Source organism: Caloenas nicobarica, chromosome Z (assembly GCF_036013445.1).
Source record: "Caloenas nicobarica isolate bCalNic1 chromosome Z, bCalNic1.hap1, whole genome shotgun sequence".
In the NCBI taxonomy this organism is placed as follows: Eukaryota; Metazoa; Chordata; class Aves; order Columbiformes; family Columbidae; genus Caloenas; species Caloenas nicobarica.
This window is the reverse complement of record NC_088284.1, coordinates 91,832,603-91,847,717: the sequence shown is the minus strand read 5'-3', so window position 1 is coordinate 91,847,717 and position 15,115 is coordinate 91,832,603. Positions and strand designations below refer to the sequence as shown.

The 15,115-nt window shown below is 41.0% G+C and overlaps 1 protein-coding gene across 1 annotated transcript; it reads left to right on the top strand.

Moving 5' to 3' along the window:
* The first annotated feature begins 1,890 nt into the window (after positions 1 to 1,890).
* On the top strand, positions 1,891 to 14,038 carry DR1 (down-regulator of transcription 1). The gene is made up of 3 exons (XM_065656603.1): positions 1,891 to 2,519; positions 8,073 to 8,236; positions 11,911 to 14,038. Exons 1-3 carry the CDS (start codon positions 2,300 to 2,302, stop codon positions 12,055 to 12,057), a joined length of 531 nt encoding a protein of 176 aa, XP_065512675.1. The 5' UTR covers positions 1,891 to 2,299; the 3' UTR covers positions 12,058 to 14,038.
* The last annotated feature ends 1,077 nt before the right edge of the window (positions 14,039 to 15,115 follow it).

Below are 15,115 nucleotides of genomic sequence, written 5' to 3'. Positions count from 1 at the left end.
TGGAATTAGTACAGTCATCTCTCAATTACGATAGCATTCTTATTTTCAGAAATCAGGTCTACTTACTAGTAGCATAAGAGAAAGCCTCATCAATCTTAAAATGTCACAACTAGACTATTTATTATTCATATATATTTATATGTTATAATACTCTGAATGCTTCCTTCATATGCAATGGCTACTGGCATATTACACATAGTGAACAAAAAAATGTTTTTTAAAAGCATCTCAAAATAAAATATCTTCTTACTGTCTGGGTACTATTTTTTGAAAAAAATAACAAAATATTATCAGTAAGAAGTAATTTAAATCCATCAGATGCCTTCAGTGTCTTGAGTGGCTCTCCTTTTCCAAGCCATCTGAGATTCTAGCATGAGCAGAAGGTCTTTTCCCTCTCTTTCTTTCAGCCTAGTCCTACAAGTCAGTTGAGGCTAAGCTGGGGACCTGCATTTAAGCACAGTTCCTGCACAGCACTCTTGATCTCTGAGCTCCAGCCTGGCCTCAGCACTGCCCAGTGCCCCAGGCCTCCAGGCTGCAGTTTCTCAGCACCTTCCAGAAGCAGTCCTGGTTTCACTGGGAAAGCCTGGCTGGAGCTCACTGGGGACACAGGAGTTGGCTTCCTCCTTCCTTCAGTGCTTCCTCACTGAGCCTAAATCTAACACTGTGCTGGGACTTGCAGTGGCCCTGCCTTGCCCCAAAGGCCAGCTCAGAGCCAGGCAGCTCCACACACTTCAGGTAAGGCCAGGCTTACTTTGTAGTCGTGACCCTTTGGTGGGGCTCAGAGTGTGGGGGTGCGCAGGGACCTCCCTAGACTGCAGGTGGGGGAGAGCTTGGAGGACAGTGCCCACAGCAGCCCTGGCACACAGCTGGAGACCTTCAGAATACAAGAGGCAGTGGCCCCAGGTTGCACCAGGGAAGGTTCAGATGGGATATTAGGAAAAAATTCCTTCACGGAAAGGGTTGTGAAGCAGCAGAACAGGCTGCCCAGGGAAGTAATCAAGTCACCATCCCTGGAGGTTCTTAGGGACACGTTTTGGTGCTAGAGTTACATTATGATTGGACTTGATGATCTTGAGGGTCTCTTCTAACCTGCATGATTCTATAAAATACCAGGCTGGTGCCTGCGCCCCAGCATCAGCGGGGGGGGGGGCAGAGGTGCGAATAGCAGCCGGGCTGCAGCTGGGGAGGCAGGAATGAAGTGACAGCAGAGTGCTGCCGGGGCTGAAGGGAGCACGGCCACTCGACCCTCCGCGCCCCAGGCTGCAGCCAGAGACCCTGTCGCAGTCTGCCAAGGGTCGAGGTTCGCTGCAGGGTTATGGCTTGGGCAGAGATGTCCGAAGAGCGGGGCCTGTCAGCAGCTCGGGGTGCAGCCGGTGTCCCTGTGGGCTGCAGCTCGGGGCTGGGCGGCTTTGTCCTTGGCAGCTGCCAGGGCCGCGGTTCCACCGTGCCACCGCAGGCAGCGCAGCTGCTGCCGTTCGGGCAAGCCTTCTGCTGCGGGTCACGGGCGGGCGGATGGAAGGCAGAAAACGCAGCTGCAGAGATGGCTCCCGAGCAAACCCGGCCGTGACTGCACCGACTGCAGCCCGTGGACAGACGGCGGGTGACGAGCCGAGCACCGGCCCCTCGTCCTGCTCTGGGAGCCAGCTTGGTGAGGGTGCAAAAGCCGCCGCCGCTACTGAAGCTGAGGGAAGGAGGTGCGGGCCCGGGGAGCCCAGGGGCCAGGGAGCAGCGCCCCGACCCGCGCTCCCGCCGCTGCCCCCGCACGTGGCGCCGCCGCACACGCCGCGCGCCGCTAGCGCTTCCGGCGCTCCCCGGGCGGGTGGGGGCAGGCGGCGGAAGCTTGCTCCGGCTTCCGGCGGAAGCGACGTCGCTCGCAGGTCGAGCCCGTAGCCAGAGCGTTTCCGCCTCGCGGCCGCCCTCCCCGCTCGGCCAGCCGCCGCCGCCGGGCTGAGGGCGACGGGCCGGGCCGCGCTCGGGCGGTGTGTCCGCTCGCCGTGTCCGTTCGCCGTCCCTCGGGCGGTTCATAAGGCGGCGGCGCTCGCGCCCGAAGGATGCGGCAGAGGCGGCAGTGGCAGACGCCGCGGCCGAGGGAGCCCTGAGCCCGAGCAGCGCTCCCGGCTCTGCGCACCGGCGGCCCCGCAGCGTCCCCCGGCCCGGCCCGCTCGCCCTCCGCAGCGTCGCCTCCCGCGGCCCCGCCCGCCCCTCGCCGGCTCCCCGCGCGCTGGAGCCCCGGGCGGGGGCTGAGGGCAGCTCTGAGCGCGGGAGCTGATCGCCTCCCGGGGAGCCGGCGGCAGCCAGGATGGCCTCGTCGTCGGGCAACGACGACGACCTGACCATCCCCAGGGCTGCCATCAACAAGATGATCAAAGAAACGCTCCCCAACGTCCGCGTGGCAAACGATGCCCGGGAGCTGGTGGTCAACTGCTGCACTGAGTTCATCCACCTCATCTCCTCCGAGGCCAACGAGATCTGCAACAAGTCGGAGAAGAAAACCATCTCCCCGGAGCATGTCATACAAGGTAGGCGGTGTGCTTCTGCCCGCGGCTCCGAGCCGCTCCTGTTCTCCTGCGGCTTCTTCCTCGGTGGTGTCTTGCAGCTGCACAGCAGACAAAAGGCAGGGGTCTTCTGCGGGTCTGGAATAGAAGGCTGTGCTGTCTGGCTTGTCAGTCGCATTGCAAGGGAAGGTTGTCTTTGTGTGCTCAGAGCGGCTGTTGAGTGTGCTCAGGACCAGCTCTCGTTTTGCGGTTCAGGGAACTCTGTGATATTTTGAGTGAAGTCGCCGAATCCATTCATCTTTGCTACCTGTGAAAATAGGTCTATTTTCTCGAATGGTTCTGCAGGGTTCTTTCACAAATTGCTTTAAGGTCCTGAACTTATTGAATGCCTTTCTGATTGGAGAATGACAAAAGATGTATGATTGGGTATGTGGGGCCCAGGCTTTTATCCAGGATCATCCTGTCTGGATCCTGTAAAGAGTAAAATATTCCTCTAAGGCTATCCTTGGAGTCTGATTGTTTAACATTAAGTACTTGTTTCTGTTGTAGAAGGCATTTAAACGTGACTTATGCCCTTGCATCTTTTTCTGCTGTTGACTTCCACTTTCCCTTGCTCTCTGCCTCTCATTTGCTTTTCTTTAAATTTTGCCACAAACAAGGAGTTTTGTCGCTTCATTGTTAAGTCTGCAACAGGCATCGTTTGTCAGGAATAATTCACTTTGCTTAAGCAAAGGTTTTTGATACCAGTGTCTGCTGCAAAGAAATTTATAGCAGTAATAGTGAAAGAGTACTTTGCTGCCTGGTAGAGGTATTAACAGTAGCATTTACAGTAGAGCTATTTTCAGGACTGTGATGGTATCAAGTTAGTTTAAAAAATGTTTTGTTTTTTTTGTAATGATTCTCTGAAACAAAAAAAAAAATCTGATTCCTTTGGATTATATTAACTTGCTCACCAGAAGAGTTTTGAGTGCTTGACTGGATTATGAACAACAAAAGAAAATATGTAGCTTTTGTGAGCTCTAATATTAAATAAAATACAGGTGAATCTAGGAGTTTAGCAAAGCAGCTCTGTCAAAGAAGCTCGGGATATAAAGAGTAAAACTTGTGCTTGTGCATGCAGGCATACTTTGGGTATGTTGCTTCTAAATACATGGATAGTTTCTTCAAGTGACCACCAAAGCGTTTGAGCTCAGTTCTTAACACAGGAATAGACATGATCTTTAAGGTTGAGGACAATAAAGAATTCACATATGAAGATATTTTTTTGCTCAGTAGCTGTGGTCCTTAGAAAAATATTTGACCTATTGCTGCGCTAGGGGTAGCCTGGATCTTTTGGAAAACAAGTTGAAACCAAAATGTGTGTGTGTATACACACAGGCACATGTGCATATCATCATCAGATGGTCACAAACCAAGCATTTTGCTGGGTTCCATGTCTTCATATTACCAGATTTTAGAGTGAAGAAAAACTAATTTCAAATTAGATGTGTACTTTTTAGTCAATTATTGCTAAGGAGAACTTTGGCAATGTATCCATTTTTGTAATGCTCTGGATATGGAAGGAGTTGTTATTGGATTTTTTGCTGTTGTTGTCTTTAGGGAGATGTGTGTGCTATTAACTTCTTCCAGATACTGGTCAGTTGGCAGATGATCACTCTGTGAGGTGTGAGGGTTTAGAGCACTAATTTTGGAAACAGTAGTTGTATGTATATAGGCATAGCATTTCAGCTTTCATCCATCTTCATACATTCTAGGTCCTGGCTATGCTAACTGCCTCTCAGTGGAGCTTCATGATAGTGATACTAACAAATTAAGTGATTGAAGTATGTTTGTTGTGGTCATCCAGGTATCTTGTTCCTTTTGAATGCTTAAACTAGTTCATTTAGAAGTAAAATGAGGCTAATGGCCATCGCATCGTGCCTGGTCCAGTCTAAACACAGGCTGCTGCCAAGAAAAATCTCTAACCTCCCTAGAGCTGGATCTCGCAATTGCTGATCCAACTGACCCTGTTGCTTTTTGAGAATCTAGGGGGGAGTGCAGCTTTCTGTCAGGTGACTTTGCTGACCTTACTGTCCCTGTGAAAAAGAAATTACTGGATTGGAAGCAAGGAGCAGGAAGGGTATTTCGCTGGAAGGAGGAAGGGAAAGGAGACACTACAGTTGGTGACACTCTGCCATTGGACTGTATTAGAAGTAATCTGAAACTTCGTCACTGTTTTAGGTGTTTGGCAGCAGTGGTGGTGAAGATGCCCCTCCTTTGCTGCACTGTTAAAATGATTGTGTGGCCATGTGCTGAGCTAGAATGCTTTCCCCCTGCCACTGGGTTATGCTTCAGATGGGTGAAGTCCCTGCCATGTTTCGTTGTGTGGTAGCACAAACACTTGACTGGCACAGTGCCGTCAGCAGCACAGGGAAAGGAAAGGAGAGGCTTCTCGCATCCCATGAAGAGATCTGATGTGGTAGATGTACTCAGACTATGCCAAGCGCTCGCTGCTAGTGATAAAACACAAAGCAGCTTCCCTGGAGAGTACCCAAAGGCATCGAGCCTACGTCATACTCGTGAGTGGAGATAGTCTCCCTGTTTATTGTTGAATCCTACCATCAGGAACCCAGTTGTGAGTCTGGGACTCTAATAAGGAAATGAATATCCTTCCACCCTGGAACAGACAATAGCCTTATTTGATAGTTATGCGAGTTGTGACAAAGCAGGCTTTTTATGAGAAATTAAACTTCCATTGAATTCTGAAATTGGTGAGATGTTAAATCACCGTTTTTATGAAGTTGATTACTCTGATTACTTCGTTTACATAGAACTGTTGTGCAGTAAGGTAGTCCATGGATTGATGGCAAATCCTCTGTCTTCTTTTCATGGACTGTTAGGTTACTGGCAGTGTTTATGTTAGCATTTAAGGTTAAAAAACCCCAAACAACTGTTAATGTTTGGGATTTTACTTTGGAAGTTAAATTTTTATGCTCCTTTCAAAAAAAAATTAAAAATCTCAGATATGAATGACCTGATTTTATTAAAAAAAAAATCGAATGTAGAACTAATTATGCTTAGCTGATTAATTGGAGATCTGCACCTTCATGCAGTCTTTAAGAGCGGGAGGAAACCGAGGAAAGGATAGTTGTGATTTGGTGTTTGTAAATATGAGAACTTCCCTTCTTCCCACCAAAAAAAGATGCTGTATTTTTGGATTCAGTTGTTTAAATTTCAAGTGATCATTTTAACCTCAGTAAGATACTGAATTTTTGGCAATCTGGTTAGACATGTAGATTTCAGACTCAAGAAACAGAAAGACTCTGAGTTTTGGTGGAACAGTAGCTCTGCTAAATTAGTGGTCTCTTGCCTCACATTTTAGTACCATGCTGCTGTAAAGGGATTCACAGCTCTTCCGTGCAGGTGTTCTGTAAAGCTGTGGTGTGTTTCAACAAGATAGTACATTTCTGAAGTCGATTCACAACCAGCAGAATTTTGATGCACTAGACCTATGGTGCAGATATGGCTCTTCATAGCTTTATTATGTTGAACAGTTGTACAAATCTGTCTTGGTTATATCACATGTTTTCTTTTGGACATATGTATATATATAGAGATATATATTTTTTTTTTTTTTTAGTGTGGTACATTAAATACATAACTGGAAGTTCTTTCCATTAGTTTATTTTCTTTTAAGGGCCATTTGAAATTTCTATAAACACATCTTGCTGGTGACTTCAGATTGGGCTGTTGTTCATATTCTGATGCAACAGATTGCCAACCCTGGTCACTGTGAATGTTCTTTTGACGAACACCTATGTATTTGCTTTATTGATTTGTCTTAGTGATGTTAGACTTGTAGAGTTCTTAAAAATTTATACTTTGGTTAAAAAAATTATGACTTTGAATAGTTCACTGTACATGAGGTTTACCTTTTAAAATGCATTCTTAAATATTTATAGACTGCTTAGCTAACCAGTTCTGAACCGTGAGACATGGATTTGCCTCCTATCTGCTGAGGCTGGATTAAACAAGTCACTGAAGGCTTTTGGTAATTCTGGTAGAAACTGTGGGCTAATTGAAAAAAGGCTTTCCAGTGCATGTGGGCTGAGGCTGAACTGACAAACTGTCTCTGAAATAATTAGCTTATCTCTAAATCAGTTTCTTTTAACGTTGTTTTTATTAATAATTCATTTTTCTTAATATTTGCCAAATATTATCTGTTAAAGGAATGGTGGTCCTGCATGACTAGTCAGCTTCACCATAGTGCCCTAGTGAAGACAGTGTAGTAATTGTCTCCTTGGGTACAGATTGGAAGCTGAAACCTTACAGAATGCCTTTGGCTTATTGTTTAGGTGTATGATACAATGGGCTGCTGCTGTAATTATGGGTAGGAAAAGATTGCTTACAAAATTAATGTTAGAATATAGTTTGAGTGAGTGTAACTGAGAACTTGTTTATAACAAGTTGTTGATTGCTGTTGTGCAGTTTATTTTAGTGCTATTTCTTGAATAGCTTGTGACTTAAGGTTGAAGTAAAGTAAGATAAAAGTGCAAATAACTACTATTCTGTAAAGAAAACTGATTTGTGTGAATACTGGAAATGAACCAGGTATTTTATTAAAATGAGACTTGTTTCTAGTATGATTGGTGTTTATGTAATATGTCTGGCATATTCTGTAACAGGTTATGCTGTGGGGTGTGTGTATGCGTGGAGGCATGTCGTACTAAATGGTGAATCAGGAAACAGAGTGTGCCTTTTGTCACATGTTCTACCTGGATTTTTATAATCCTTCCTGTTACTCTTATGTTCTCTAAAAAACCTGTTATTGCACGATATAGCTGCATTTCAGATTTCTTTGGGCAAATAAAAGTGTAAGATTTTAGTTTCTGAATATATTTTCATGTGGAGATAAATGAAAGGGTTTCTGTTGAGAAATAAAACAATGAAGAACTCATACATAATTTTATGTAAATTTCTATGTGTGAACTATGCATTTTTAGCTTCTTGGCACTTGAAATATGAATTTAGATATTAAAAGGTAAACGCTAAAATTCATAGGTGTAAGGTAATATTAATGATTTCTGTCTTAATGAGGGATCTGTGATCATTTTACATGCATCACTTCCAGTCTTTTATAGGTTGCTAATTTACCTTCTACAAAGACTTGCAACAAAACTGGAAAGACAAAATCCCTGAGAGATTAAAGGTTAACAATCAGATAGGAAGGACTTCTTATTTAATAAATTATCGATTCTGGTATGTAGAAGATGGGGAAAGATGTCTTTTGAAGAATGCCAGTCTCTAGCAAAATGGATTTGAGAGCCCTGAATCCTCTGCCAGCGCAGACTTCTTTGGTTGCATTTGACTAACCTTAATTTTTCGAGCTGAAAACATATCCTCTTAAATGACATAGGAGAAGACACAGGGAAAATAGCTGTCAGATCTTCTTATGAACACAGATTTTTCATCACCAAATAGTAGAAAAGTGGTCAAACTTCTTACTACTTTTTAAAAAATCTCTTAAATAAACAAATTGATATCTCTAATCAAAAGCTTGTAAAAGATGAACAATGTGTTTTCTTTTTTTCTTTCTAGCGCTAGAAAGTTTAGGGTTTGGCTCCTATATCAGTGAAGTAAAAGAAGTCTTACAAGAATGCAAAACAGTAGCACTAAAGAGAAGAAAGGCCAGTTCACGCTTGGAGAACCTCGGCATTCCGGAAGAAGAGCTTCTAAGGCAGCAACAGGAATTATTTGCAAAAGTAAGTGAAGCAATACTTGTGCTGATGAGGTTGGGATAATTAATGCTGCAGATCTAGTGCCAAAAAACATTGCACACCTCAAGAAGTATCTCCTTCCTTGTGAGTTACTGTGGCATCTAAGATGCCATTGACCTTGGCCTGTTTGAACTGGGGAAAGTAAAGTCAACAATTAAAATGCTGCTACTTGTTACTTCTGTGATTTGGCATATACATTCTTATACAAATGAATTTTATATTCTAGGTTTAAAAAGCATGGGTGTTTGCCACTACTTAGGTATTTCCGTTCTACTATAGAGAACACATTAAGAATTACTTGGCTGAGGAAATAAAAGGATGACAGCTGGTGTTCTGGGAAATTACCAGTTTTGATGCATTAAAAAAGTGAAAATATCCTTTTTGTTTCTGTCTGTCAGTGCACAAATGTTATTTCTTAGGCTTCGAAAGAAACATTTAGTTGTTCAAATTTTCTAATTTGTCCATTCTCATCTTTTACTCTTGGCAAGACTCTGACTGGGTGAATTAATGCATAAATTTTTAAAGAGGAAATTCAGGCATAGGAAAATTGCCCGCACACGTGTGCGCACACACACACACACACACACACACATGCACACACATGTGTGTGCACGCACACATTCTCTCCTTCATCCCAGCCTTCTCCACTCCGTGCTTTCCCAGATAGTTTGCGAACATCTCCAAGTTTAAATTACTAAAAGCCAATTTTATTTCTTTATCTTTCTACACCATTTTTCTCTTTACAATTCTCTTATTTTGACAAGACCACCATTCTCTAAGTGATGTGAAAATTATCTTGGATTTCTCTTTCCTCTTACCCAAGGCATGAGTCTTATTTTCTCAAATTACTCACTTTAGATTCCTCAGGTGAAAATGCTTATTCGGTTACCTGTTATCCTGTCTGATTACTGTGACCTTTTCTCCCCTTTGCTATACTTGTATCTTGCCAAAATCTGTTGTTTTTCATGTTACAACATTCTGACTGTTTTAATCTTAATTGCACGATGAATTTTAAGGCATTTAAAATTTCAGCATACCACAATGCTGTTGTCAGCATGCAGTGAACTAGTTATGGTAAATTTATGTATGCCCAACTTTTATTTGGCTGCTATCGTTAGAAAGACCATTACGGCTACTTCTGGATTAAGGGTGAGACTTACAAATAATACTAAGTTTGATACCTATTCTTTATTTACTCTTTTGTTCAAGTAACTTGCCATGGTATACAAAATGAAAAAGCACCAAATATAAAGTGTGTTGAGTATTAGCTCTTGAATAACATTAAAAAAAATGCTGAAACCTTGGCCACCTTCTGTAACCCACGCTTTATGTAAGGAATGACACCTTGAGGTATGTTCTTTTTAAATTCTGTAATACTGTGCCTTAATGTTTAAATTATGGCAATGCGTGCAAGTCGAACAAGATTGTATGAATTATTTTTTAAAATAGTCTTTTGTAATTTGGAAAATTTTTGCTTGGGTTCAAAGATGGCAGTCTCATTTTTCAGAAATACTAGTTGTGATACGCTATTGGAGGTGCTGTAATTATTCTTAAAAATAGTTACACAAGTGCATGTTCATTTCTTTGTGCTAATCTTGTTTATATTCTAGAGCATGACACTAATGCTGACTTCTTGCTCTGGTTTTGAAGTACTTGCCTGTTAATGTTATGAATGTTTGTCTATAGCTAGGATGATGTTAAATACTTGCAGTCAGTGGAATGACTTATCCCAATGTTCATGCATGTCTAAAGGTTTCTGTGCAAGACAAGGGCCTTAACAGATTTGGGGTTTTTTTGAAGCTTCCTCACTAACGTTCAGCTCTGCAAGACATGAGTTAAGTTTACCAGATGCTTATAAAGCTTCTTAGTCAATATGACTCAATTTTTCTTCTTTTTTTCCCTTTTTGAAATGGCTAAGTGATATTGTTATAAATATAGCAGCAAGGGTAGGCACTGACAAAACAATCCACCCAGTGTAAAGTGCTGAGCCTCTGATTCCTGGTGCATGGGTTTGTATCACCTGGTTGAGTGTACAGTAAACTTAATTGTTGCGGGGTCAGTAGGAAGCCCTATTGTTATCTTGTGTGTGCTAAATATTGAAGCCTCTCCTATGTGTACAGATGCTGCTATCTTCCTTTGTTTAAAACTTTACAATGCCTTCAATTGTTTTCCAACCCTTGTAATTTCACTACCACTTGAGGTTTGAAATACTGAGGAGTCTTCATTGGGAAAAGTTTTCTAGTACTGTAAAAAGATTTTTTATATTTTAGTGCTAGAACAGACTGAGGAAATGTGACATTTCTTAGAAGAGAAGATGCCCATTTTTTCCCATCGCTAAGTAGGTAAAACTGGTTTTGGTTGTTTTCCAAAGCGTTTTCTTTTGGCATCTTGAGGTTTGCAAAACTGTAAAATTTGTTTATGCTTTGGAAAAAAATAGGAAAATTCAGTGAGTGCAATGGGGTTAGAAAGGAAATCATCACAGTCTTAGTGATGACTGGTAAAAGTAGAAAAGTAGACTGAAGATTTTTAATCTTATGAACTTTTTCCTAATGTTCACTCAAAATAGAAATAGAAGTTTTAACTTTAACACAATTGACTAGTATACTGTTGAAATCAACAGGAGTTGCTGAGAAACAAGTGAAAACCCTGGATAGAAAAATGAGAGGTCACCAGTTAAACTATTTGAAATGTTTTGTTAGAACATCTTGTGCCTTCCAGTAAAGGACTGTGCCTTTCTGTAGCAAAGCCATCCTCAATCTGCATACCTGAATTTGGGAAGACCTTGCATTGCTTTGCTTTCCAAAGATTGCTTAGCAAAGTAGAGATCATGGCTTTCTTTATGTTTTTGTAATAATGCGTGCTTTTGTAGTATAATTAGATGACTTCATAATTGTGAGTTTTAGTATTTGTAATCAAAAAAGTATGAATGTTCTCATCTCTGAACTGTGATTAATGTTAAGATCCCTTGAAATTGAACCCTAAAATCTCCATTGCTTTGCCTCATTTAATTTTTCCATTAAGAAGTGGTTCAGCACAATCCTTGCAATGGAACTTGAGTACACTAGCTCCTGTCTTTTGTTTTTGTAACTGTTAATCCTCCAAATGGTCACCTCTTCAGAGGAAGACAGAATATCACAGAATCACAGAATGTTAGGGATTGGAAGGGACCTCAGAAGATCTAGTCCAATCCCCCTGCCAGAGCAGGAACACCTAGGTGAGGTTACACAGGACGGTGTCCAGGCGGGTTTTGAATGTCTCCAGAGAAGGAGAATCCACAACCTCCCTGGGCAGCCTGTTCCAGTGTCTGTCACCCTCACTGTGAAGAAGTTTTTTCTCAAATTCAAGTGGAACCTCTTGTGTTCCAGCTTGAACCCACTACCCCTTGTCTTACTGTGGGTTGTCACCGAGAAGAGCCTGGCTCCATCCTTGTGACACCCACCCTTTATATATTTATAAACATTAATGAGGTCACCCCTCAGTCTCCTCCAAGCTAAAGAGACATCTTGGTGTAAATAATTAAGGTACTTCTAGATGTGTTTTTGTATGTATAATTAATAAAAAATATGCAAAAGGAATCTGCAGGTGCTTTTAAAGATAACTTGCTCTAGAGGTCGTTCACAAGCTATGTATGGCCTTAACGATTAAATTCCTGTCTTTAGGCTAGACAACAGCAAGCAGAACTGGCGCAGCAGGAATGGCTACAGATGCAACAAGCCGCTCAACAGGCACAGCTTGCTGCTGCCTCAGCCAGTGCATCCAATCAGGCAGGATCCTCTCAGGATGAAGATGATGAAGATGATATCTGAAATTCACCAGCTGAGTTTGTCTTTACTAAGAAATATTGTTCCTGCACAATGAAAACAGTGAAATGAATGCTTACCTGTAAGTTTGTATGCATCATGGACTGGCAGTTGGTATTCTAGGGGTGTCTGCTGTTGTGTGCTGTACATGTATAAACTGTCTTTTTTTTGAACTCTTGAAGATTTAAGGTTCAGTATCATATCAACTTTGGATTTTTAATGGTGTATATGGAAATTTTAGATAGCAGTGCGTCATTTATTTGATCAATAAACAGTGTTACAATAAACAACGAGTTTATAAAATATAGTGAGATTTATACAAGAAGCTCTAAACCCACATTTGCATTTCTTCCCTTTTAACTAAACTATAAAATCTTACTCAGAATTTTTAATTGTTTTTTTGAGGCAGTGGTACAGTAGACATAATCTGTTAATGGGAAAAAAGCGGGGTTCAGCATAATAGAGTCTGAATTCTCAGTTCTTTTAAAATGAGGATGTATATGGCAATAAATATTATATGCTCAAATACCACACTTGTTAAAATTTGAAAATGATACATTTTCACCAAGCTAGGAAAAAGTATGTTTAATAGGAGTTGTACAAATTCAGTCATTTTTTTGTATAGGGGTGAAAAAATAAACCCACGGTTTTATTATGGCATCCTTAGACAGTCCTAACTGAATATTTCACTTCAAAGACCATCTGGTTTGAAGAGCTAGCTCTTCTATTATTTCACTCCAACTTAGTGTTAACTGTTGTTGATGGTATTTTGTAGTCCAGATCTATTCATATTGTTGAAATATAAAGCTGGAACTTGATGAAACAAAATTGTTTTAGTTCCACTGACGTAACTGGGAACGATAAAGTATTCAAGCATAAGAAGGCAAAAGCTGAAGCTAAGAGCATGCTTACCGTAAAAGAGGGAATTTATTTAACTTTGAGTAGTCATTGTTGTCAGCATAATGCTAACATTCTCCAGACTAGATTGACACCGGATTACTAAGATACCTTGTTGAAAGATAACACTTTCTTAATTCAGATTTGTTCATAGGTGAGTCCAGGTTTTTGATAAACTATTCCCCAAGAGTGATCAGCAATACACGGAAGAGAAGTGATGTAGTAGTCCTTTTGATAGTTGATTTGAAAATTCTGTTGATTAATGGATGAGCAGCTGTTCTTTGTGTTGAAATAAAGCACAGTAGTGTCCACTGCTGAGTTTTAATGTGTTACTTGAAGTAATACTGGCATATCTTCTGGTACACTAATCTGAGCAGACTAGAAAAGCCACTTGCATGCTGCTGTAGGTGATCCCATAGCTCTCTAACAATGTGGATTGTTTTATTAACCTATGTCCCCAGAAGGTTGCTCTAGTCTGAATTCTCGAGGAGGGCTGCAGCAGTCTGTTTACATACAGATGCAAACAGAAAATGATATGTCCATTTTTACATAAAGATCTGAGCAAAGGACAATTGGCATGTAGTCAGATCTCAGTCACTTAGTGACTTTTTGGTTTAAATTTGAGATACATTAAGTTGCATATTGAATAAATGCGAACACTTCCTTAAATGCATTAATGTTGTGAAAACTCGGAAAGGTATTTGTTTGAATGTTTAAGTTTAAAAAACACAGAAAAAACCCCTGTCATGGATACTATATGAAAAATGTTAGGCAAGGTGTGACTGAGGAAGTGGTTTTCTGTAAAGGTTTAAGTACCAAAGGTAGAAAATCTAGTCTAGTGATACAACGTTAATGTGCAGTGTTGGCTTTTCTAATTTGTACTGTAACACCTTCACACTTTCTATTTTAAGTGAGTCTTTTCCTTTTAAATAATATTAGGTATATTTTCACACCTTTCTTTTCTGATGCAGAATTCAGGTTAACATTTTACTGCATCTGGTATGTATGGTGTAATATGTTTGGATCCTTGTGACCTTTTTTTCGACATTCTTGTGCTTTTTCATATGCTATATTCTTCAAGCAATAAAATTCTGATGTGTTTTTATAAAATTGCTTTTATATTTAATGAATAGTCTGTTTTCTTCATTGCATTTATAAAAAAAGAAAAAGTTAAGACTATTTCAACTCTGCTGTTGTTTTAACCCACTGAACACTTCTTGTGACCAAAGTCTTTACAACCTGAGTGCTCTCGGGTGGCGTTGCTGTTTACTGGGGTTCTTAATGCTTGTAAACAATATTTCTGGGCTTGACCTGCTCTCTTTCCTCTTGGGAATTGCATTTTATGTATATGCATTTTTATAACCTGACCTTCTTAACTTGAAAAGCTGGACAAAACCCCTGTAGATCAGGTGTGACCTACAGAAATACTTTCATTTTAACGAAGTGAAAGACCACCGACAGAGGCTGGGGAAATAAGAATATATGTTAGTCTCCTGTTGAATTAGTTTCATGTTGATAGTCTTGTGCAGAGAATACTTTACTTATTCAGCCATTCCACCTCAAGTATGAAAAGTAAACTCTGGCAGTTGCAGGGGGAGAATCTTCACACTGAGCTTTCAACAAACTAAGAATTTGGTATTACTTTCCTGTTGTGCTTCCATGTACTAGCTGTTCAGTGAAGATGAGATTTCTGAATTTGTGGTACCACTGACTTTTTTTGGTACACCAGATACATGTAGTGTAAAGTTTGGTTGGTGAACTGTATTGTTACTTTGTCTCAGGAGAAACATGTAAGGATGTGTCTGTTTCTTAAATACTGAGTTGATGAGATTTCCCCTAGTTATTCTGACAGTCCGTTTCAGAGTGCTTTCACGAAGTGACTTCCTTGCAAAATCTTTCTTTTCTGTTACTTTAATAAAGCGAATGTCTGCATGACATTGTGGATAATGAATATAGTTGTATTTACTACACTGAGGTACTTTCAAAGGAGGGGTCTTAAGGATCCTAGACGTCAGATACTTAAAATGGTATTTGAATTTTACTACTTAAATGTGGCTAGTTGAGTTTGGTATTGAAACACTGGAAAGTAATTTCTGCAAGATTGGAAAAAGTCTCCAGAAGCCACAGTTATAAATGGTGCTCTTCAGATTTTGTAAAAGCACCTCCA

Bases quoted from the DNA above. Each gene is read 5' to 3' on its own strand.
- DR1 (XM_065656603.1), top strand. From the start codon at position 2,300: ATGGCCTCGTCGTCGGGCAACGACGACGACCTGACCATCCCCAGGGCT. The intron at 2,520-8,072 runs GTAGGCGGTGTG...TTTTCTTTCTAG, and splicing joins CCCGGAGCATGTCATACAAG to CGCTAGAAAGTTTAGGGTTT. The intron at 8,237-11,910 runs GTAAGTGAAGCA...TCCTGTCTTTAG, and splicing joins AACAGGAATTATTTGCAAAA to GCTAGACAACAGCAAGCAGA.